Source organism: Fukomys damarensis, unplaced genomic scaffold (genome assembly GCF_012274545.1).
Source record: "Fukomys damarensis isolate Sample0158 unplaced genomic scaffold, DMR_v1.0_HiC HiC_scaffold_23, whole genome shotgun sequence".
NCBI classification, from domain to species: Eukaryota; Metazoa; Chordata; class Mammalia; order Rodentia; family Bathyergidae; genus Fukomys; species Fukomys damarensis.
The window spans coordinates 30,349,192-30,374,267 of NW_022900935.1; the positions used below are offsets into that span (position 1 = coordinate 30,349,192).

At 41.3% G+C, this 25,076-nt stretch overlaps 1 protein-coding gene and 1 long non-coding RNA gene across 3 annotated transcripts in view; one reads left to right on the plus strand and one right to left on the minus strand.

Moving 5' to 3' along the window:
• The first annotated feature begins 440 nt into the window (after nucleotides 1–440).
• Nucleotides 441–25,076, plus strand: part of LOC104852555 — an 87,367-nt gene continuing 62,731 nt past the window's right edge. For both annotated transcript variants that reach the window (XR_777520.2, XR_777522.2), the window contains exons 1-2: nucleotides 441–700; nucleotides 19,851–19,986. This is a non-coding gene — a long non-coding RNA (uncharacterized LOC104852555). The remainder of the gene's footprint in view (nucleotides 701–19,850; nucleotides 19,987–25,076) is intronic.
• Nucleotides 10,057–25,076, minus strand: part of Rab3b (RAB3B, member RAS oncogene family) — a 55,554-nt gene continuing 40,534 nt past the window's right edge. The window contains exons 4-5 of the mRNA XM_010610311.3: nucleotides 24,583–24,707; nucleotides 10,057–13,526 (exon numbers count right to left, since the gene is read on the minus strand). Of these exons, the coding sequence (XP_010608613.1) occupies nucleotides 13,339–13,526; nucleotides 24,583–24,707 (313 nt within the window). The 3' untranslated portion in view covers nucleotides 10,057–13,338. The remainder of the gene's footprint in view (nucleotides 13,527–24,582; nucleotides 24,708–25,076) is intronic.

A 25,076-nucleotide genomic window follows, 5' to 3' on the forward strand; every position in this document is an offset into this window, starting at 1 on the left:
ACCCTGATCCTAGTAGCCAATGGAATTTTATGCAGATCTAATCTTTTGAGAAGGTTTGTGGAACAGAAGTGTTTCTAGAGTTGTATTTTCAAGACAATGTAAAGAAATATGCTTATGTGATGATTAAAATATATACACATATATAGTATACACATACAGGTATGTATAAAAGTAGCTACTCTTTTTTAGCATCTGTTCTTTTTAGAGTCAGTTTATTGAATCATGCAGAGACCTCCAAAAAATACTTAATTTAGACAATAGCACATTCATAGGCATCCTGCATATCTGCCATGGAAAACAGAGGCACACATTAAGGAGGGATAAAATCTGCCTTTTCTATGAATGCAGTCATATTTCAGGCAGCTCTTGCAAAAGCTGGGAGCTTGGAATAATAGCTCTCCATATGTGCCCCATAGTGGACACTAGGTAATACCGCTAACTTTTGCTTAAAGAAAAACAGGGGAAATCATTCTCGAATTTAAACAGACTGCTGAAGTTTCGGGAAAGGTTTTAAGTATGACCTGCGGCTGTGAAGGACTTTAGACATGTGACCACTTGGACAAACTTTTTTTTTTCTTTCAATTTCTCCTCCACATCAAGCTTGACTGGGATCTTCTCACACCACAACATTCCAAAATACCATCACGCTCACCACCCTTCAGCTCCAAAAGTCTAAGCTGTTGACAACTGCCTCATCCAGGTATTGTTCCATTTGTTCAGAATGAGGGTTCAATTCTTTCAACAGCCATTGGACACCTTCAGTGTGCTAGAAACTGCAGAATCTAGGGATTGACAGAGAAATAATACATCCTTCCCTGACCCCAGGAGCTCACAGCCAGTGGTGGCAAAGCCAAATATAACTGGGCCAAGTAACACTTTGTTTTTAAAATAATGTCCCTGTAGAGACACATAAAACATTCAGTGCAACTGCCAAAGCCAAGGGGACTGACATATAGACAACCGAGAGAGTCTCTGCCCTGTTTTCCTTACTGACAGCGCTAGGTAGATTGCCCTATGTGTGTCCTGGGTGCTGTGGGGAGGGCTGGGTCTCCAGCACTGGCCTGTGCTCTTGTTTTTAGTGTAAATCCCAGCTGAGGCTTCAAGGGTTCTTCGGGATGCAAAGGAAAACAATACCCTATTCTAGTGCTACACTAAGTCAAGAATTCCCTTGCTTCTTACTGCTTTATAAATTGGCCCTCTTGAACATTTCCCTGGACACAGCCTGCCACAGGAGAAAAGAATATATGTAAATTTCGCTATCATTGCCTCATGGACCCAAAACCATGATTCCTCTTGTATACCTATGTTGATTCTTGAACCTGTCCCTTGGTCCATCTCTTCCCTTTTTTGGGGTGGGGGTGTGTGACTATTTTATTCACTCAAAAATTTTTGTTAACCATTACACTACACAGTTCTGGTTAAGGGACAGAACTCTGGAATTTCGGTTCAACATCTGTGTTTACTAACTATGAACTTAGGCAAGGTAAATATTCTGTTTCCTCACCATAAATGTGGATAACAATAGTACCTATCTCATAAGGTTGGTATAAGGATTAAAGTGATATATCTGTGAAAAGCTTAGAATAGTGCCTGAAACCTAGTAACCAAAATGAAAGTGTTAAGTAGAGGTGACTGTCAGTTATATGCCAATCACTAACCTAAGCTCTAATATTAGTGCATTTAATCCTCACAATCACCCTATGGGTTGGTACATTTTACAGTGAGAGGTGTGTAATGCAGGTTTTAAATAAAACAGTTTAAGTAACTTGGCCAAGGCTCCAGGGTACAGCATGAACAAGACAGGCAAGGTCTCAGATATCATGAAACTTTCATTAAACAATAAAAATTTCATGATGCTGAATGAATGCAATAGAGAAAATAAAATGAGTTGAGGGGATATAATAGAGCCAACGTATACTTCTGTGGGGAAGCAACATTTCAGGGACTTGCCCTTCCCTGCTCCTGGCCTCACCATACTTCAATAACTGAATATTTCTTGTGGAACTACTGAAGTCTCATTTCCTTTGTTTGTATAGGTTCCCAGAACCCTTAGGCACATGTGCCTATTGCTTGCTTGATTCATTTCACACCAAAACAAACAAACAAACAAACAAAATACACTGACTTCACATAAAAGTGCATTCTACCGTTGGACAATCTACTCCACAGTAATCGGGAAAAAAAAAATTCTGATATAGTAAGTCCTGTGGCAGAGGAAATCACAAGGGGCTATAGACAAGTGTCGGGGACAGAGGACGACAAAGGACAGCACGTGCAGGGACTGCAACCTGAGATCTGCCCCATTTCTTTCTCAAATCAACAAGAAGTTGTCCCTCGCTTTATCAGCAGCCCTCACTCTATGCACTGTTAAGTGTGGTGCAATTGGTAAATGCAGTGAACGTTTAAAATTTGTTACAGTAGAAGAAACATTGCCATTAATCCCGCTCAAAACATTCTCCCCTCACTTCAAACGCACTTATTCCATCATTGGTGCCATTTTCTGAAGTGGTGCTGGAAGTTCTCTTTTGTGAGTTCTCTTCATAAGGTGTGATAAAAACTACAGTAAGCGCGGCTGCCAAGTGCCTTTCAGTGGGAAGGCAGGATTATAAAAACATTACGACCTGTCCTCGTCCCTTATTCACTAGATCTGGCACTGGATCACTGGATTCTTCTCCAAAGTCAAAATGACCATAAAAGGTAAACATTTTAAATCAATTCAGGACATTAAGGCAGTCGTGGCATTGCAACCCAAGACACTCAAAAAAGAGGATTTCCAGAATTGCTTCAGAAAGTGGAAGGAATGATGGACCAAGTGTGTTCAAAATGAGAGGAAGTATTCTCAGGGGGGTTAATGGTAATTTGCCTTTAACTGTAATGATTTAAAAAAAACATTTACCATATTTTTAATCTATAAATGGTACATAGTTTAGATGAACTTTAATGCAAATATCATCATTACCACTATTGCAAGGATGGGAGATACATTAAGAAAACCTAGTTCGTATCAATAGAACACATCAACAGAGAACAAGAAAATACCATCCACAGATATTCACAAGTGGAATTCTCCCATTTGCTACTGTTTATTCCACTATGTATCCATCATCTCTTTCTATTTGTACAAACTCACAATACCACCTGATATTTTATATGCCACTGAAAAGTGCTGATGTATAGAACACAGGAAAAATAAAGGAGCATGAAAACATCTGCTTAGCTAGAATCTGATGGGGAAAAGACATGAGAGTTATTATTCCTCTCTTCGCTCAGTCCTGTAGAGGGATGACTTGATTTTGCTAATTGCTCCTCCTGAGGAATTCTGCTCAGCCTGTTATGGTACATCTCCTAGGAAGACATGAGACAAGCCTGGTCCCTGGTTGAATAAATTAGAATGAGCAATTAGGGGAATTAAAGATGGTGCACAAACTGGGTAGGGTGACATCTCAGTGTGACTAGACCATCTGAACCCGGCTCAGTGTTGTGAGGAAAACCTCTATTGCTCACCTCTGCTCTACAGTTTAATTTTGTTGCAAGTATGGGGGTGGCAAGAGGAATGTGTTCTCCTTCTTTCTCTCCCACATGCATACAGGAGGGCCAGGTGTAGAAACAAATGATGCTTAGTTTTTTTGTTTTTGTTTTTGTTTTCCAACTCCACACCCCCAACACTCCCTCCACCATAAGTAAGGTTCAGGGTTAGGACTAACAACTCGTAGGGACAGACTCTGATACCAACCAAGCCATCTGCTGCCTTCTCTATGAAGTCTTGGACATGTTGATTCACTGACATTGGCCTTAGTTTTCTTCATCTAAGTACTGAGAATAAGAAGGTTGTGTCAAAGTTCGTCAGGGTTTGGATGAAAAGGGGCTTTGGAAACTGTAAAGTGCTGAACATATTATTTGTTATTTTTGTTATTAAATTCTAATCATAGTACATATGGACTCTCCTATCTGCTGCTTCCTCTTGGGCTTCCATCAGAGCTCACTGATCTTTTTTTCTGATCCCCAGCATGCACTGGCTGATTTCTCTTGCCTGCGTTGGTTTAGCTTCTGGAAATTTCCCTGAAACCCATCCATATCAAGGCATGTTGACCCTGATAGTTTTGGTGTGATTCAGTTTCTGAGACCTAAATGTATACTGGGGATTGGGGGAAAGAGGAAGTAGGAGAGATTCCTTAGAAATGGTTCCAGGAGAAGTATGCTCAGTTTCATTCTGGGACGAATGTGGCCTACACCTAGCCCCTCCCAATAGCTAACTACTCACTTACATCCACAACATTTCAGTTTCTAATGTGCATCTTTCTTTGACTCACAAAAATATCATGAGTCAAGAATATTTCTCTCATTTTATAGATGAAAGAATGTTTAGCCAAGACAACACAGTTAATATGCTGTAGTCAGGACACAGGCCCAGCTCTCCGGAAGCCTGGTGTTCTGAGTGTTGAAGGGCCCTCTCTTGAAGGCTCTAAAGCACTCTAAACCCTGATTTTAGGCTCATTTCTCACTCCTCTGGGCTAATTTCTGGGGGAAGTACAAATGAAGGAGAAATAAGTACCATTCTATCAGATGGCATCCCCTACTTTAAGTAACCAACAAGATCTTGCAGAAGAACTGTTTAAGGCCATTTCCAAGGCTCTCTTCCTTGTTCCTAACTAGATTCTTTTACCCTGATCAATTTCTAAGTCCGGGCTCTATCTCCTACTTATCATCCCTTTCTATTCCTCTTTTGCTCATGGTGTTTACACTGGCTTGCTCCAATTTCTGGTTTTCAGTGCCCTTACAAAGATTTAGATTTGCCTCTCCATCACTGCCTGATCAGGACGACTGTATGTAGTACCATAGTCAGTGCCACACATTCAGCACCTGCTCTGTGGACCAGATACTTGATTACTGCTTTACACCACTCTCTCATTTAATCAGCAGCCGTGTGAAGTAGATATTATTTTTCCACTTAAATACACAGTAACTGAGACTCCAACATTAATCTGCTCAAAGTCACAAAACTAATGCTAATGACCCAAGAACTGACCCCGGATCTGCCATATTATAATCCCTATGTGCTTAACTGCTCTGCTGTACAACCTAAGAGACTCCAACCTGTGGCCTGATGTTTAGAGGGATTCAAAATTACACTTACAAATAGGTCCAGGCTTCCTGGCTACACAACAGAGTTTGTCTTCAGAAAGATCTTGCCCTCTCAACCTGGCACACAGTTGTGCTTAATAAATTATTAAGCCCTCCTTGAATTTGAATGCATTTTTCACTCAGACACAGCTGCCTATTGTCTCTTCTCAAACACACAAGTCTGTGCTCCATTCTCAACAGGTCTCCTCAGAAATTCCTCTTTCTCCTCTTCCTCTCATTACCCTTTAGGAGACTCCAGCTTAGAACTGTCAGACATAGATGATTTAGATACACTTAATTGCTAAAATCCTTTCTGGCAGACTCAGAAACCAGGGCCAAAAGCCTGGCTCAATGATGAGGAGTCACACAACCTCAGCTGTTTTCATTTTATCTGAGAAGAAAGAAGGCTTCATAATGAAAGGATTCTTGCCAAAATCCTGTTTTCCACTCGTAGCTCTTACAGAAAAGCGACATAGAATAAAAAAGCATTAGTGCTAAAAAGGCTTGCAAAAACCAGCTGCTGAAGCCCAGAGATAGGAAATGATTTAACCAAGTTTACCTAGGCTATTAGCTTTATCCTAGCCCATTGTTAAAAAATGGAAGAGATGCGTTAGAATCTAAAGGAAGCCAAGAATTCTAATAATACTCTTAAGGATCTTGATGGTTTACTTTGTTCTCCATTAGCATTTCTATGACATGATTTTGAACCAAGCATAGGGAAGTCTTTCATTCAAGCCTCCTAGAGATTTCCTATTTGGATATTTGCTACTTGGCCACTTCAAAATGATAGAAAAGGTCTGGGAATATAGCTTAGTGGTAGAGCACTTGTCTAGCATGGGTGAAGACCCTGGGTTCAATCCCTAGCATGAGAGACAGAGGAGAGAGAGGGAGAGGGGGAGAGAGAGAGAGAAAGAGAGAGAGAGAGAGAGAGAGAGAAGAGAGAGAGAGAGAGAGAGAGAGAGAGAGAGAGAGAGAGAGAGAGAGAGAGAGAAAGTAGGCAAAAGTATACAACCACACACAACCTAGGCTGGTCAGTAGTGGACTCTCAGGATGGTGGGTATCACTGAGATAGCTGAGAAATAGGAACAGATGTAGAGAAAGAAGTGGCAATGTGTTAGCAGTTTTATCTAGCTGATTAGGGTCTGGAAACCAGACTCTACCAGTCGCACATGCTTGCATGAGTACATGTGTGTGTGTGTGCATACACATAAATGGTCATAGGAACCTTTGCTTATAGTATCATCAGTGTCCGTGGAGAATTGCTTCTCATCTTGAGAAATCCCTCTTCCATGTGCCTTCAGATACAGGAAAAGAGTGGTAGAGTCCATAGACTCTTTTTCTCAGATTATAGTTTTGATCATAAGGTCAATGTCAGTGGGACTTTCTGAAAGACCTGGTTTTTAAAAGTTAGAATTTCTGCACTTTGAAGCTGGAAAGACTTGTACAAGAGTGCAGATTAAAGAAGAGACAATAGATTTTGGGTTCCAAGTGTTAAGAACCTAATGGGACTGTGTTAGAAAGATACACTAGGCTGGGGACTTAGCTCAGGGGTTCTGCCACCTGCCTCACAAAAACAAGGTCCTGAGTTCAATCCCCAGTACCAAAGAAAAAGAAGAAAAAAAAAAGATACACTGAGCTAGCTATGGTAGCAGAATCAAAAGAGGTGAGTGACCAAGCTTCAAGAAGCTAGGATCCCAGGTGGGGAGCTCAGAGGTCACACTCTTTCTCACCTTATATTTATGCTTCTTTCCACATAATAGCTTTGTTTTCTCTTACTATTAGATCAGCATTTACACATGGGTGGATGGTAGGCCATCACAGTTATAGGCCACATAACCTCATATATTTACCACTCAAAAGGAAAAAGAATAGCTCAATTTGTAATATAAAAATCTCAGGGAAGGATTCTGATTGGTTCTTCTTGATCACATGGTCCTCTTCACTAGAATCACCTGGTTTAGGTGAGGCAGTGGTAACACCTCAAAAGGAGTGTTATTTCCAGAAGAATTGGGAGAAGTGATAGCTGGCTATTATAGGGGAATGACTTTTCAGAGGTCTTTTAACAACTTAGGAACAGATTCAGGGCTAGAAATAGAATAATTAAAAGTTGTTATTAATAAAAATGGAAGCATCTGGATTATTTTCATGTGCAGTATGGACGTAAACTTCATTCTAGACTTCATACTAGCTACTGAGCTATTCGTTTATATTTTTAAAATATTGCTGTTGATAGAGGACAGATTGTAGGCAAGTAAGTGTGTACATAGGAAAACTGGTTAGCTCTCTAGGGGTTAAACAATGGTGGCTTGTACTAAAGTTATGGCAAAGGAAATGGAGAAAAGTGGACAGATTTGAAGCATTCTTAGAGGTAGAGCCTTAGGACTTGCTGTTCTATTCAATGTGGTGACTAAAAAAAGAAAAACCAAGGAATTAAGGATGATAGCTAAATTTCTGTGAAGATTGGAATCCAATCCTATTTGGGGCAGAATTGAGTTCTAACCTGGACATGTTCAGTTTGAGAGATAGAAATTCTAGAAGGCATTTGGGTATCCATCATTATCAAACTCTTGTCATCCAAAGCCTCAAAACTAGATGAGTACTCCAAAAAAGAGAATGTAGCTAGAGCAGGGAGTCCTTTGAGTCCATCTTTTTTGCACATCCTTCAGCTAGCCTTCTGGCTAGGCACTTCAGGCAGAAATCACAACTATAACCTAGGGTGAACCCCTTGGAGTGTCAAGCCATATTCATCCTTCAGGGATATCTAAGAAGTAACCAAAGATACTGTTTAACAAGTATCAAAACATCTCCTTTTTTTTTTTTTTTTTTTTTTTTTTTTGTACCAGGGATCAAACTTGGGTCCTTGCGCTTGCATGGTAGGTGGCAGAACCACTGAGCCAAATCCCTGACCCCAAACATCTCCATTTTAATGTATCTTGATTCCTCCAAAGTAGAGAGATCCTTTGGGTAATTAAACAAATGATGAGACCATCCTGTACTAAACCACTTTGATACTTCTCTTAATGGGTTTTACACCTGGGGAAACTTACCTAACTTTCAGACGACGTAGGAGTGTTTCATGTGGCAGACTGAAAAGTTGGCCACAATATTTTAGCTGTTGTCATAAGGAGATGGCATCTATCTCCCCACCCCTTACCTTAAAATTGGCCATGTGACTTGCATTAGTCTATGGGAGATTACCAAATGTGATTCTAACAGAGGCTTGGAAAGTGCTTCTGCCTTAAAGCATGACTTCTTTGGTTGCTGGGGCAACTTCTGCTGCCAGATAAACAAGTCTGGGTAGGGTTCTGGAGGATGAGACCACAGAACAGAGGCTGCAATCACCTATGCTGGGACCCCAGACATGTGAAATAAGCCATCACAGACCATCCAACCTTGGCCAGAAGAAGCAGAGTCAAGAGAAGTAATAAATATTGTTGTTTTAAGCCACTAAATTTTGAAGTGATTGGTTATTTCCTTCAGAAGACAACAATTAACTCTTAACCAGAAATCTAAAGGTAGTTTACAGGTACAGGTATTCTTTCTTATCCTTATTCTGCTTGGGAAATTTGTATTTGTATTTCCAACAAAAGGTTGGAACTAAAAGGTGAAAATTTAGTTGAGGAACGTAAACCAATGCCAGTGAATAGTGGAGGTATTTGTGGAGGACATGGGATCTTCCCAGGGCTTCTGAAACAGATCCACAAAGGTGAGTCAGGTTTTCCAATTATATATTCTCTTAGAACCACTTACCTTTCCTTCAGAGTACTTTGCAGTTATATTTGAGTGATGAAGTCACATTGTCTTGACTAAACTATGAAGCTCTATGTTTTATGTAGGCAAAGACAGGATCTACTTTGCCACTGATTCTACCCTGGAACATAGAAGATACTTTTTTGTTGAATGAATACATTTAAGTTTTGCCTATTTCACATAAGGAACCCATGCCCTTAAAAAACATCACTTCACAGTATTTGTATCTCATGGACCAGCTTTTGTATGCACTTCCAGCCACAGACTGTTACTTGATTCTTCAACTATGGTAGGTGGCCTGGCATAGGCTTCAGATGGGGTATCAGAAATTGATGAGATCTCAGGACACTGGTTTCTGTAAGCCATTTCTCTTCCTCAAACTGTTGGCAAACAAAGTCAAATAAATGTTCCTCGGACACTCCAGGAAACTCAATATCCAAGGAAGAACCTTTGGGGCAGAAGCAGGTGATATGAGTAGAGTCAGGTCTGGAGGATGCTCATATCATTCTGGGTTATAAGGCTGTAGTCACAATGCAACTGGAAACCAAGGGCTCAACTGAGGTTATTTAATTAACTCTAAAAATCTGCTGGAGTCTGTCACTACCAGCACCTATCTACTTTTCATCTGAGATGTAAAGAAAATTGAAAGAGCATGAGTCAGACACAGGTGGGTTCGAATAATATTAGCAGGCCTTTGGGCATGTTAACTTTTCCAGGTCTGTGTTTCTTTGCCTACCAAATTGGATAATATCTTAGAAATAAGATATTGCATCTAAGTGTTTTCATTAGAACGCAGGTACCTTGCAGCCAGGGATCATTTCCTCTCATCTTTATCTATCCAATATTTAATGGGACTGGGCCCATAGTACTGTAGTTACCCAGGATAGGTGAATTTCCTCTTAGTGGTGACCCAAGATAAACTCCTGGCTCCATTATTCCTATACTCTTATGGTGATAGGGAGTTTTCCTTCTACTTGGGCCTCAACCTTCTCTTCTGTAAAATAGAACTCTGAATAAAATCTTCTCTAAGCTATTTTCCAAATCTAATATTTGATGGATCTGTGCCCATTCAGTACACTGCTGGTCCTAGAAATTATAATGCTACTAAGAAGACAATAATAAGTCAGGAATCATTTTGTATTTACAGATACAGATGCATTTAAAACAGATTCTATAAAAAAGCTACAATACCATTATACTTGTGCCCTACTTTTTCTTTATAAAGATCAGTTATTTTTTAATCCTTTATTTGGATTGTTTAGGAAGATGAAATCCAGGACAAGTTGCCACTAACACACACAGCTCAAACCTTGGTTGCTAATTGCAATATTACCTTGATTGATGAACATTGCACTGCGATCAGTTGGAAGCTGCTGCCTTCCACTTGACAGAAATGAGGTCACAGAGGAGGGCTGGGGAATTGCCATCTAACAAGCAGGTCTGTTTGTCTGATACCCAGTAAAAGATTTTGCCTTTATAACACTTTACTCTTGATTCTATCTATTGTGAAGTTGTTTGCTCCCTGAACCGGCTCTTGAATTTTAAAGACTAACAGCTTTTTGTTTGTTGTTTGTTTTTGAGACAGGATCTTGCTATTAAACTCACTTTGTAGCCCCAGTCTGGCCTCGAACTAGTGTTGCTCCTCTTGATTCAGCCTCCGGAGTGTTAGGATTATGGGGATGTGCCACTATGACTAACAGTTTTTAAGTAAAAAAATTCAGTCTTTTGCCTGGACATGCTGCAAGGAGAAAAGATCATTGGTTATAGGTACTAAAACATCTAGAAGTTATGAAGGTGTTGGTCTGAAGTACTAATACTAAGGTAGATGGGTGTTACTGTCCAGAGAAAATAGTAATCATCCATGACACTGTGTGTAACTTTACAGTGTAGAAAGGACACTCATAACTGCTGCCCTGTGAAGGGAATGTATTTTGTCATGGTCAGAGAAGTTAATCAAATCACTCCCCTAAAATGTCCCAGCACTGGAGCATAGAGGCTGTGAAAAGCCCTACTTGGGAACCAGATAAAAACTGCCCAATAGGGGCAGATACAGGGAAAGTCAGCACCTGGCCTGCAAAAGCACTGGGCATTTTGTGCTAAGGGTTATGGGATCCTGTCACTTCAGAGACTAACTCTACTTAAGAATTAGACATCTATCACCTCAGATTAGAGATATAAGTCTTTTCTCCAGTAGGCTTAGAATCTGATGGCCCTGGGATTTAACCCTAATGTAGCTTTCACATGCTTGCCAGATGTGTCATGTTGGCCAAGTCTCTTGACTTATTTGGATCACATTTCTCTAAAAGAGATGCAATATAAAATGTGCTGAAGGGCACAGACCTTGGAACTCACTGGCTCCATTTGAACCCCAGCTCTTCCATTTACTCATTTTGTGACCTTAGGCAAACAAGAGCTTCTCTGGGCCTCTGTTTCTTCATCTTTAAATGAGGTTGATTATAGTATCTCCCTCACAAAGATGTCAGGAAGATAAGTTAATACATGTAATGTGCTTGGAATAATGTGTTATGGTAAATAACACTGGGATAATAGTTCTGATCTCTGAAATAAGGTTCATTTTGCAGATCAACTGAAATGGTGAAGGTGAAAGAAAAGTATCAGTTTTAAGTGAATGAAGGGATCTAAGGTCATCCAAATTAATCTTTTTATCTTAAACTGGGAAATCAAGACTCTGAGATGGGAGTAAATGGTCCAGAATCATATTTCATTAAATGACAGAGTCCAAGTCTCCTGAACTTTGTTCTTTGCATTGAATCAAAGGAAGCAACGTCTGAATATAGCTGGCTCTGGATAATCCTTTCAGTTGGTCAATGGACCTGTTGCCAGTGAATATACTTTTCTTAGATGAGCTGCATTTGAAATGGAGAGAAAACCACACACAGAGACACACACACACACACACACACACACACACACACACACACAGACTTTTGAGGTGGTATGTCAGTGCAGGGCATAGAAGGCTGAGGGTTCAAGACATGACAGAAAAGAAATGTTTCTCAGGAATCAGAGCCAGCTCCATATCATTATTTTAGCTAAAACTTAACTGAGTTCCTATACCCACAGCAAGTCATAATCATGAGCAAATCCATTTTGACTTCAGAGTATATATTTTTTTCCCTCCGGGTGTTACGGGGGGCTCTTCAGTAGATACTAATGTGTTGTGTCCTGGAGAACATAATTAGGATTGAGACCTCTGAGTTCATTTCTTCCTTAGATTGATTCTGCTTTAAATCACATTTCCCAGTTGGATTGATCAGGGATAACTGACAGGTGGGTTGGAGGAAAGGGAAGGATAGGAAGAATCTTTCGAAGAACAGAAAGTGGAATTCTAGGGGGATTATTTGACCCAGAAAAGAGGTCCTGGGGACCATGATTCCTGTTCGCAAATCATTTAAAAGGCAGAGGGAACAGAGATAGAGAGATCAATCATTGGGGTGGGGTTCGGGGGGGTGTTCCAGAAGAAAGATTTCCACATGACACAACGGAAAATTTCCTATGAGACTTGCACAAAGACAGTGTGGACAGTCAGCTATGGTACCTGCCTGGAGTGTGTGCTTTAGAAGAGATTTGGACATGAGCCTGACAGCTACTTGTCAGAGATGAGACGGCTGGAACTGACCAGTCAGACTAGGTAAGTTTTGGGGGAGGGTCCCATTCACTCTAAAATGTTCAAATTTTTGGAGTCTAAGAACCAGTGACCAATTGCATGCAGTTCTCATAGTTAAGAACTAGCTGAAAAGCAACAAAATCAGAAACTAAGGACCAGTTCTTTATGTCTCTTATATTTCTTTGTCTTTCTCACACTCATTTGCTTGCTCTTTCATACAGCAGAAACCTTTGACATTTTTCAGGAGATAATCTTTTTCTTTTAAGTGTGTTTCTGACTCAGCCTTTGTTCCTTTAGCATCACTAGAGTCTGAGCTCTCTGGAGATTAGCACTGGCCTGTCACCACAGCAACTGCTCAGACCCTGTGGGCATCCGTGGTAACAGGCACAGGGCTTTGCAATGAGAGGAAGCCCCACAGGGAGCCTGACATGAAACAAGAAGGTTGTATTTTGCAAAGCTTTCTTTAATAGGATTAGCAATGCAGGTGGGCCTCACCTTACACTTTTGGCCAGCTCCTGAAAAGTGTGGGTGTGTCAAATTTTGGTAAAGGAGGAAATTTCATTTTGCCAGTGGAAAAGAGACTCTCTTTCTAAGTCTCCATCTCAAATGTCATTCGTAAAACGCAGTTGTCTTTTGCAAAGGGAATTCTCCACCCATGCTATGTCCTGTGCTTAGTCTAGTGCTGATTGTCTGTAATTGGGGCCATCTGCAGGGAACCCCAGGGGCTGGCAAAGAACAGCAGGAACTCAGCTTGCTCAGGGAGTGGACAGTGTGTATCAGAGAGAAGCAAGTGTGCGTGGGGCTACACTGAAGGGAGGTTGGAAGGGTGGGGACCTTGTCTAGCACGAGCAGTTTTGTTGTAGCAGCGGTGGGGTATCTGAGAGACGCGTGTTCTTGGAGGTACCCAGCACGGAGGGATCTGTGTCCAGGGAATCAGACATCTTATCGCAAATGGCATCCACCAGGCGCTCGAAGGCCTGCCTCACACTGATGTTCTCCTTGGCGCTGGCTTCAAAGAAGTCAAACCCTAGGGAGAGAAGAAATACAGGTACGTATTTTTCCCATCTCATCAGCAGGAACCCTTTTGTGCCTCCAGCCAAACAGAGTGGATCAATACAGCCAGTACTTTGAAGTGAAGTAAAGAGGCCTAACTCTAAGGGCAAAGGATTCTGCTTCAGAGAGACAGTTCAGGGCAGGGGTTACCTGCTCTGGTTTTAGAGTCTGACAGACCCGGACTCTACTATTGACCATCGTTTTGATCTTGGCAAATCACTTATCTCTTTACAAATCAATTCTCTGGTTGTAAATAAGATACTTTTACTTACCTCGTAGTGTTATTTCAAATATGAAACAAAATAATACATATGAAGTATATGGTCCTGTTCCTGAATGGAAGAGGGATCACTGGGTGTTTGCAGAAAGAATGAATACATAAATACATGTGCAGGACAATTTCTACTTTCTAAAACATTTACCATAACCATTATCTTATTCATTCTTCATGTTGTTCTGGGGGAAGGAGTGTCAGTCATACCCTCTCCATGTCACTAATACAGATACTGTGACTTAGGGAAGTAAGCTAGCTGGTCAAAAGTAAAAGCACCATTACAAGAACCCAGGTTTTGGACTTTATGAGCAGGATTTTCCTCTTTCCTCTGCTTCCCATTCATGCAGCCCCTTGCCAGCTCTAGTGTGAGCTCTTGGAGGCACCTCAAGAGCCACAATAAATAAGACAAGCTTTATTTTCCCTTTCTACTACAGATATATTGGCTTATCTCCACTCAATGGGGTTCCTCCTCCCTAAATTCTACTGGAATAATCCTATAGATCTTTCCTGTCCCTGAAAAAACAACAAAAAGACCAAGGAGAGCTGTACCTAAAATGTCCTGCATACTTTTTTTTTTTGTACCTTGAGATCCTTAATGACATTCTTTGTGACATAGAACAAAACTTGATTGTCCCATGATACCTCCTGATTCCCTCGTAGGAATCCTGACCAGCCTGGTGGCAGAATTTAGATGCATAAATTGCCTTTCCATCATTTTCCTGCCCCTGCCTACTCTCTCCTTTCCTTCCTTCCAAGCCTTTATTTCTCCTCAAAAATCCTCCTCCCTTTTTTAAAGTTTAGTTTCTTTTTCCCTTAAGTTACTTGCCCTGTCTCTTTGGAACCCATTATATCTAATGAGCACCTACTAATGCCAGGTACTATGCTAGGAGCTTTACAGATATCACCTTATTTAATCCTCACACAAGTTTGTTGGTAGATATCATTATTTCTAATTTTTATAAATGTGAAAATAAAGGCTTCAATGGGTTACATAACTCACATAGGATCAGATGGCTAACTCAGTGGGAAATGGGTTCAGACAGATTTGGCTGGCTCCAAAGTCTGTATACAGCCCTACCTCTTCTCCTTTCTTCCTCTTTTCCCTTTCACTTTGCATTTTTCCTCTCTTCTTCCTATCTTTTTCTTTGCAAGTCTGTTTGCTTTGATCTGACTACAACAGTGTCTGAATCTGGGCAAGTTGCTGCACCTGTCTGAATCACTTAACCTCTCTGACACTCAGACTCCCAACTCTGTCAAGCAGGAACAATAACTGTCTTCCAACTGAAAGCAGTTGAAAGGATTAAGTGAGACAATGGATAAACTGCTGTATAAAAGCTGCCTATTATAATGACAGTTTCTCTCTGCTCTTCTTCTTTCCTCTTGCTTCCCTCACCTCTACCCGCTTTCCCCTCTTGTATCAATTTCTCTGGCAAAGGAAGGATCTCTTCCTTTTCCTTCTTATTATCCCACCAGCCACAGCATGGCCTGAAGCCCCAGGTACAAAAGGACTCCCAGACCTCCCAGCTTGAAGGGACTCCTAGTTTCCAGCTCCTGGCAGCCCACCTCCTGCTGGCAGCATCTCTGTGGCCCATTTCCTGACCTGAGAAAAGCAAGCTGCAGAAAATCTTGCTAATTGTGGGCATGTGACGGTAAAGGAAGCAGCTGCTCATTATCCTGAAACTAGAAACCCAGTCAGCTTCAAAGACCCTTCAACCTATTCCTTTTCCTTAATAAATACCACAAAAATTCTTTGACTGGCTAATGGCAAGTGGCAGTGTCTGGAGAGGTGGAAGGGAGGGTATTGCTTACCAAGGGAAAAGGGCAAGAAGGAAAAGCAGTAAATAAACTTTCACTGTCAGCTTGAAGATGAGGACACAGGTCAAGGCCAGGGGTACAAATCCTTTCTGAGGAACTGGCACTAAGGGGAGGACATGCCCCATTTTATAGGTGAGCAGTGGGGAGAGGCGCAGGAGTCTTCTGGATTTGAATTCAGTCTGTCAGCTAGTACTGTGTTTCTCTGAAAATAAGATCTAGCCAGAAAATAATGAGCCTTGATAACAGGGATAAAAACTGCCAACCCCAATCAGCCTATGCTTGCCTTACCTGCCTAAACTATTCTCTTGCTCAGTGTCTACCTTCTGACAAGTAAGGCAAGGATAGGCTGATTGGGGCTAGCAGTTTTGATCCCTAGTTATCAAGGCTGATTATTTTCTGGCTAGATCTTATTTTTAGGGAAAAGGGGGTAGCTGTGTGGCATTGGGGAAGTTGCCTAACTGCTTTCGGTGTCCACCTCCTCATCTGTAGAATGGAGTGGCTATTACCTACTTCATGGGTGGTAATAACTAAATGCACAAAAGTCTGAGCAATGACTGCCATGTGGAATAAATGGCCAATCTCCTTCCCATTTGACTCCCACTCACTTTACTCTAGGCTTCTTTGACCCTCCATTGTTTCCCAAGACCTTTGAGCAAGCCCTCTTGCTCTTCCTCATTCAGGGTCAATGAATAAACCAGGTCTTTATTGAACACTGACATTATACAGGGTCTTGTGTTGCGTGTCAGGGATGTGGAAGACTGCATCTAGTTGTGGAGAAGGCACACTAATAAGAGTTTCAGTTCCTCACTTCTGCAGGGTCCTTTACAGACACAATTTTAAAACAATCTTGGGATGTGGGTAGGGCAAGAGAGGGCTTATCCCTTGTAATTTCAGATGGAAAACTGAAGCTCAGAGATGGCCCATAATAAGGGCTTTATCCTTTACACCTCTTTGTTTTGCTCTCTGTTGGAACAGTGACAGAACAAGCTATAACATTCTAACGCAGAGGAACCAGAAGCCATGCGGGGAATGCAGGAGGAGCAAATGGAAGGGGAGGAAAGGGGAAGGGAGCTTCCTGAAGTTAATACAAAATGTGAGCCTTTACTGTCAGAACTGAGAAAAACTCTTCACCTAACTTGTCTTACTCATTCTTCAAGTCTCAGCTGAGATGTGGCTCTTCATTTTCCCCTGTGCTTCCCTCTGCCACAGCACTTGTTACCCCATGAGGTAAAGTGCATTTGACAGGGACCAGGCCATTCATCACAGCTCCAGCTCCAATGGAGGAATAGGTGCTCCATGAGTACTGGTTCAATGATGGAGGTGGGGATGAGCACTTAGGGTGTGTCTGAGGGGCTGCAGACACTGGGGATCATTATGGTCCAGGTCTGTAAGCATGGCAAGACCCCGTGCCAGACCCTGGGGATACTGAAGTAAATCAGGTATACAGTGGTGCTTCAGTTTATGAACTTTTATTATTGAACTTATATTATTTTTTTTCTAGTACCGGCAATGGATAGGACCTTGTGCTTTCGAGGCAGTCCCTGGCCTTAATTTAATTTGTTTTATGATTTGGAGGAAGATGGCTGTGTGCCTTTGTGTTTGTGTGAGGAAGATGGTCATAGTTGTGTTTGTCACCCAATGTGGAGTTTGTGAGTGGAAGCAAAGTTTTGCCAAATGCTTTTGTTTGCAAACCAAACTGTTTGCAAATGGAAGCATTCATGAACAGAGGCGTTACTGTAGATTCTACCTTGAGGAGTTCCTACTCCAGGGTGACACCTGGACCATATTACAGTGATAAGTACCAGAGCAGTGACGAGTCAAGGGATTGTCATGACAGAGAGGAGGAACAGCCAAGATTGGGCACCAGAGAAGATTTTTTTCAAGAAGCTGGTGCCTAAACTGGACAAAGACATGTGATTGTGAGTCCACATGTCCACATGCATGTGTAGTGCACTGGGCAGGAGAAACAGTATGAGCACAGAGAAAGGGGGAAAAAATCCCAAAACCTAATCCTTGGTATATGCCAGAAGGACAATAGGAGTTTGTTATCATTAGAGCAGAAAAACCAAAGCAGTGAGCTATAAGTCCATAAGAGACTAATCATGAAGAGCTCATATGTTGTGCCAAAGAGGTGTCTTTACTGTCCTCTCAAAGGCACCCAAAGCATGAGAAATTTGATTTAAGTTACCAGCTCACAGATCTAGTCAACACAAGAATCTCTTTTGCTTAGCAGAACAAGCCCCAAAGCACCCCCATCCAATTACTGTCAGACTCCTGAAGGCCCTTTATTAGTAGGCCCAGGCGGTAACCTTTTTCTCAGGTTTATTAATAAAGACTCTCAGGAGCAGAGAAGCCAGTAAGACAGGAAGATGACAACCAATTAAGCAGAATAGCCGCTCCTAACCCAGACCTTTCTTTCCTCTAATGGGCTTCAGAACAATGAGATTTTTACAGTTTTTAATGGGGCCCAATATTTAACTGAACCCAAGATTCTCCACCACTCTCAAAATGCTGTTTCCCTATCCTGTCCAAAGGCAGCTATTACAGATCCACAGGCTATGTCCATACTATATGCCTCTGAGCTGGACTTTAGGTTCTATTTGGAAACTTGAAACCAACTAAACTCACCCCTTCGTGTTCCAACACTATTCTAGAACATTTCCCCACTACCATTATATTCAAATCCCCATTCTGCTGTGACACCTCCTCATGCCCGGTTATCTGTCAACCTTCAACTTACACCCTTCTGGTCACCGACAGTTTTGGCAAGAGACTCACTGTCTTTCTTTCCACCCTAGACTTACTCTTATTCTCAGATACTTTGAGTACCTAAATAATTCATGTCCAAGTGTAAACAATTCATCCAACACATTGGCCTATTAATTTCTGACTTTCTCTTGCATTTTGCTTCAACTATACCCCTGTCTTATCACTTCAACTGTTTTGACTTGGATTTGTGTCACTAGAACTGAATGACATCTGATTAATTTCAAGTCAGTCTCATTAACTTAAAACCAAAGACCCTTGAATCAGTCAGATTTTTGTTACTATAGCAAAATACTGGACTTAGGGTACTGGTGAAGAAAGAGGTTTATTTGGTTCACAGTTCAGAAGATTCAGTGTCCAAAGGACATAGGGGCTGTATGGTGACAGCTGCCCCTTAGCTGCACCATCTCATGGCCAATAGCAACAGCAGGAGTGTGCATGGCAGCAAGATTATATATCTTGAGACAGAAAGCAGAGAAATGGGGAGCCAGATTTTCTACTTTTATAAAAACTCTTTCAAGAGAAGGGAAAGGGTCCCATAAACTGCCTTCTAAGAGCATACCCCCAGTGACCTAAGGACTTCTCACAAAGCTTTACCTCTCAAAGGTTCCACCACCTCCCAGTTCTGCTGTCTTGGGGACAAAGCCATCAATCATAATACACTCTTGCAGAACACTCCAACTACCTCCACATCATAGCAATTCTGCCTGGCTTGGCCTTGGCTTTATCATCCTGGCTCATACTATGCTGCAGAAACATCAAGGCTTTCTCATTTTCTGTCTTTGCTCATGCAATTACTTTCTAGCTCAGTGATGGTGAATCTTTCAGAGACAAGTGCCCAAAGTGCCACCCAAAACCCACTTATTTGTCACAAAGTGCCATTACTTCAATTAGACCTGAATACTGAGGTTTTAGTTTAGAAAAGCAACTCATACATCAACATCTTTTGTCTTAAAAGAAAAACAAATAACACATGTGCCATACATTCACCACCAATGCTTCAGCTCCCACTCCTAATGAATTTAATTACTCATCTGTGAATTTCTGATCCCAGAGAGCTTTCTCTTTCTCTTCCCTACCCCGTATCCACCACTCAGAACATATCCTGTATTTCCATGGTACTTTACACAATTGCTTTATTCAGATTCCAACCAAGAAAATGGGAACTTTTCTTAGCATTTAAACTACAGGAAATTGGTTAAGCAGGCAAGAGAGGAATCAAGAAGCCAAACAGAACAGTGAGAAATCCCAGAGATCATCAACAGAAAAAAACAAAACAAAACAAAGAAAAACTATTACGAGAGGCAAAGGAAGCTGGAACCAAAGGAACAGGAATCACAGAGGAGTAGGTGGCCCACAGAAGAAGAGCCATCCAAGGTGGGGGATATATCCAAGCTTTTCTCTCTTCTCCATCTCCAATCACCTGCCTCTGTTTCCCCTTAGGTAAGCTCAACCAGAAGCCACAGTCACAGGGGCTTGGGAAACCCCGCCTGCAAAGGTCAACCTCTCTGCAAGGAGTTACAGGAAGCTGACAGAGCAAGAGAAGGATTAAGAATGATGACAAACAGGCTGAGGACTGGTACAGTCATCTACCCTGCCTCTCTACCTTTACCTTGCCCTACTGACCCCTTGATTGTTTAGTCACTGTGACATGGCCTTTTAATCTCATGAATGTTTTAAGCTCTAACCCACATTTATTCAGGCCATTTTCCCCTCACTCTTACTCCTCGCCTACCTTTTCTCATCCTTAGTTCTCAGTTTAAGTGTTACTTTCTCATAACAGGTTGGATTTCCAGACTAAAATTAGGTTTTTCTTTTTCACCTTGTTCACAGTACACGCGGTGGACTTATGTTACTTTGGGGTGGGGGAGCTAACGGGGATCAAACTTGGGCCTTTGTGCTTGGGAGGCAGGCACCAACCACTGAGCTAAATCCCCAGCTCGGACTTAATGTTACTTTTACCTGACCACATTTTCTTCCTTCTTGGAACCAGCACTTTAAGCAGTCATGGTGGAACTCTATGTTATAATAATTGCCTCCTCCAGTCATAGGGATGAACATGTGACTTATGGGTGACCAATCATAGTCCTCCTTGAGAGTGATATATAGTGGCCAACAGAGAGTCCTCTTTTTGCAGAGGCTAGTGAGAGATGAACCTGGAGCAGCCATCATCCATCCGCAAGCAGAGAGTCTGGCTATAGAAGGAGGCTGAGGGGGTATATCAAGCTGAGAAATATACACTGCAATTGAGTCCTAGGTCCAGTAGTCCTTCCAGCTACATGAGCTAATAAATTCTATTTTTTGTAAAGCTAGTTTGACTTGGAATTTTATCACATGAAATATGACTCCTAACTCAAACAGAATTTATCACAATTAACCACTTGATTGAGACAATTCATCTACCATATGATTCACCCATGTATACAATTCTTACTTATACAGTTCTTTATATAGTTATTCAATGTCTATTTCCCCGTGATAGGAAGAATTTCAGTTGGGTTTATATCCTAAGTGCTGTCTCAGAGTATATGTTCAACAAATATTTTTCAATGAATAGGGAAATATATGGATATATAATTTTTTATTTTTTATTTTTTGGTACTGGGGATCAAACTCATGACCCTGAGCTTGAAAGGCAGGCAGGGTGCCACTGAACTAAATCCCCAGCCCAACAGGGGAAATATATGAATAACTATCTACCCTGTGCTGCATGCTTGACAGAATGAAATGAATCAGAAGTAATTCCTATTCTCAGGGGTTAGAAAGATCTAAGCATATAAATAGGTATGTTCTGGTAAACAATAGAGGAAAGTTCAGAAACTTATGCAGGACATAGACGAGTTTCCATTACATACCTAAATTTGGCCTTCTTTATTAAGGCCTTCTTCAAGTCCATTTCTGAACCCTGCACTAAGAGTCAATCTCATTTTTATTTGTGTTCCTATATGAATTTGACAGATTTTTTCTTACTCCACCACTTCCTAACTACATAACCTTCCTAACTACACAACATACCTTATAATAGCCACCTTGAAGGGTTATCATGAGAATTAAGAGAAACAGTGCTAGCTACAGGTGGTGCACACCTGTAATCCCAGCACTCAGAAGGCTGAGGCAGAGGATTGCTGCAAGTTTGAGGCCAGCCTGGGCTACATAGTGAGTTCAAGACAAGCCTGAACTACATAGTGATACCCTGCCTAAAAAGAGAGGCAGAAAGAGACAGGAGGAAGGAGAGGGAAATGGGAAGGAGAGGGAGAGAGAGAATGCTAAAAATTTCATAATGCCTGGCTCAATATACATCAAGAATTATTATCACATTTGCTGCAATATAAAGTTAAGTAGTTAGGCTCTGTCCAGACTACTTCTGGGGTTCAAATACTAGCTCTACCCTCTTACTAACTATATAACCTGGAAAAAGTTATTTAACTTCTCTGTGCCTCACTTTTCTCACCTAGTAAACACACACACACACACACACACACACACACACACACACACACACACACACACACACACACACACACACACACACACACACACACACACACAGACACAATGTAGAGATAAGTGCTGTATATATCTTGGAACACTTAAAAGGGATTAAATGAATAATACTTTAAAAATTTTAAATAGTGCCTGGCACATGGTAAGCACCTATAAATGTTTAACAAACTCACCCCAATCTTAGTCATGAGAGTTTGGCATTTGCTAGTTACATTTTTTCCAATACATAGAAAAATAAATATATAAAATTGTCTTGCACACCTCCAGTGGCACAAGTGCTTCTGTCTGGGCAACACTACTCCAGGCTCACACCATCCAGTGATTTATGATTCCCTGAACCACAGCCCTGTTCCCTGCCTTTGCTGGCATTGTGTCCCCTTCGTAGAATGTGCTTGCCTTTTTCCCTCACTTGAGTAGGCTACTTGGGCATCATGTTCTTTGACCCTAACCTAATCAGGTGCCTCCTCTGTGTTCCCCAAACCACCAGCTCATGCCCTGTCACCACACTGATCACCTGTGCTATCACTGCTTTTGTCAGCTCTCTCCTGGACCAAGCTTCTTCAGACCAGGAAATGTGTCCTACTTCATAGTAGAGCAGAGCGCAGCAGAGCACATCAGAGCACAGCATAGAGAAAGTGCTCAGAAAATCTTCACTGGACAATAAAACAAAGTAGCTGAGGGGCTGGAGATTTAGCTCAATGGTGCCGCCGCCTGCCTCGCAAGCAAGCGCAAGGTCCTAAGTTTGATCGCCGGTACCAAAAACAAAAAAACAAAATAGTTGAATACTTGATGGAATAAAATGTAGTCAAAACATAATTTTGCAGTATCTATTCAGCCCCAGGCTGCATTCTGGGCACTGTGGAACAAAGACAAATAAGATTCATTTCCTGTCCTCAAAGAGCTTTGAGAAGACAGACTAGTAAATGAACACAGTGACTATTGGATGTACAGGGTACATGAGGTGCGGGCAAAAAGGAGTGCCAGGACCAGAAAAAGCTTCACAGAATATGTGAAACTTGTGCTGTTTGAAAACTAAGTGGAGCTCATTAGCTAGGTGAGGGTAGGGGATAGGAGTAGCAGACAGCATTCCAAACACTTAGGAGATAGTCCAGGGAGAGGCTCTGGGTTCTGTGAGTGCATAAAAGTTGAGAGTGTAAAAGGATAGACTGAAGTTATTTGAGTATGGGCTTCACCACATGATTATAAATCTGTAAATCAAGAGAGGCAAACTTCTGGACCCTGAGAAACTGCAAATAGAGTAGGAACAGCAAGACCCAAGATGACCAACCTTCCCATTTATTAAGCACTTACAATTTGATAATTTCTAATCCAGGCCACCTTGGAGAAGAGGAGAGGGGAGAAAAAAGTACAGGGGCCACACACACAAACACCGCATACACATAATACATATAATACAAGTATAAATATGTACAGTATAATTCATATGTGTATATTATAGAATTTGCCCCACCTTCAAGTACAAACACTGATACTTGAGAAACTATCAGAGAATATAACTTGAAACTCTCTATTCCTCAATACTTAAAATACTTATGGTGTTATACATAGGGAAAGCAAGCAGTCCCACTATTTTTCTAGAGGAAGATCTATATGCATGGGATTCTTTCTTTAGGGCAACCTTACATTGAATCTCAGTATATAATAAAAGAAAGACTGTTTCAAAGCAAAGTTAAGTATGGGTTCTTCCATGGGGCCACTGAGACATATCTGGGTACCTGGGCCACAATGGAGCCGAGGAAGCAAAACACTTCAACCTTGGACAAACCAGAGCACTACTGAGCTAACACTTGGGCCACATAGTTTTGTGCCTTTATATTTTACTTTTGTTATGAACTGTGTTTTGGTGAGAGCCATCAGTTTGGCTTAAGAATGCTAAGAAACAGCCTATATCACGTTCATTGTTTTAGTTGTTAGAAGGATATTTGATATTAAAGACAGGGTCACATTCAGTGTGCAGAATTCTACTCCATAGTTGCCAATGAAGAATGGTGCTTCTCTAGAATCATAGGTTTCTTTTTACATCAAGGAACCATGTAACGGATTACTGTTTCCTCTTTGAAATGGTGGCTAGGCAGCTCAAAGGCATTATTTTGCCCTCCTCCCAACTCTTGCAGGATCCCAAGAACCTATGATATATATATATACTTAGCTCATTCTTGTTTTCTTTTCTTTTCCTTCCACCTTTGCTTGAACTTGCTAAAACTCCCTCCCCTGCCTATATACACACACGTCTCTCTCAATATACTATAGTGACATTTTTAGTAAATTGTCTCAAACCCTTTGTGAAAGGAGCTACTAAAAAGTTTATAAGTTTACTTATACATTCAATATAACTTATGTATTCAGTGTGTGTAACACCATAATTATTGAGGAATAGAGAGTTTAAAGTTATATTCTCTGATAGTTTCTCAATATATATATATATATCAATATATATATGTGTGTATATATCATAAATGATGAATTACTTAAAATTCCAAGGATAAATCCATATGGACATCACACAAATACAAAACAATACATATAGAGCACACAGGTACACAATTCACAATCATAATGCACTCTGAAGTTACGAATGCAAACACACACTTATCCCCTTTATCTGTCCCACTTCTTGTGCACACATGCACACACATAGTCCCGCACATACCAAGCTGCTCTGCAAGGAGCTGGCCCTTCTCAGTGGGAACAACCCTTTCTTCCTCCATGTCACACTTGTTTCCCACCAGAATAACCTGTGCATTGTCCCAGGAGTAGGTCTTGATCTGAGTAGCCCTAAAAAGAAACAGAGAGAAATGTGTTGATCACACTGCTATGAACTGAAGGTCTTTGCCCCTTCTTCACATGTTGAACCCTAAACCCCAGTGTGATGGTATTTGAAGGTGGAGCCTTCGGGAAATTATTATGTCACGAGAGTAGAGCCCAGTAAATGGAACTAGAAAAAAGTTCTCCTTAAAAGAAGAGGAAGAAAGGCAGGGGTGGTGGCACATGCCTGTAATCCTAGCATTCGGAGGCGGAGGCAGGAGGATCGCTGTGAGTTTGAGACCAGCCTGGGCTACGTGGTGAGTTCCAGGTCAGTCTCAACTACATAGTGAGACCCTGTCTCAAAAAAAAAAAAAAGAAGAGGAAGATACTAAAGCTCTC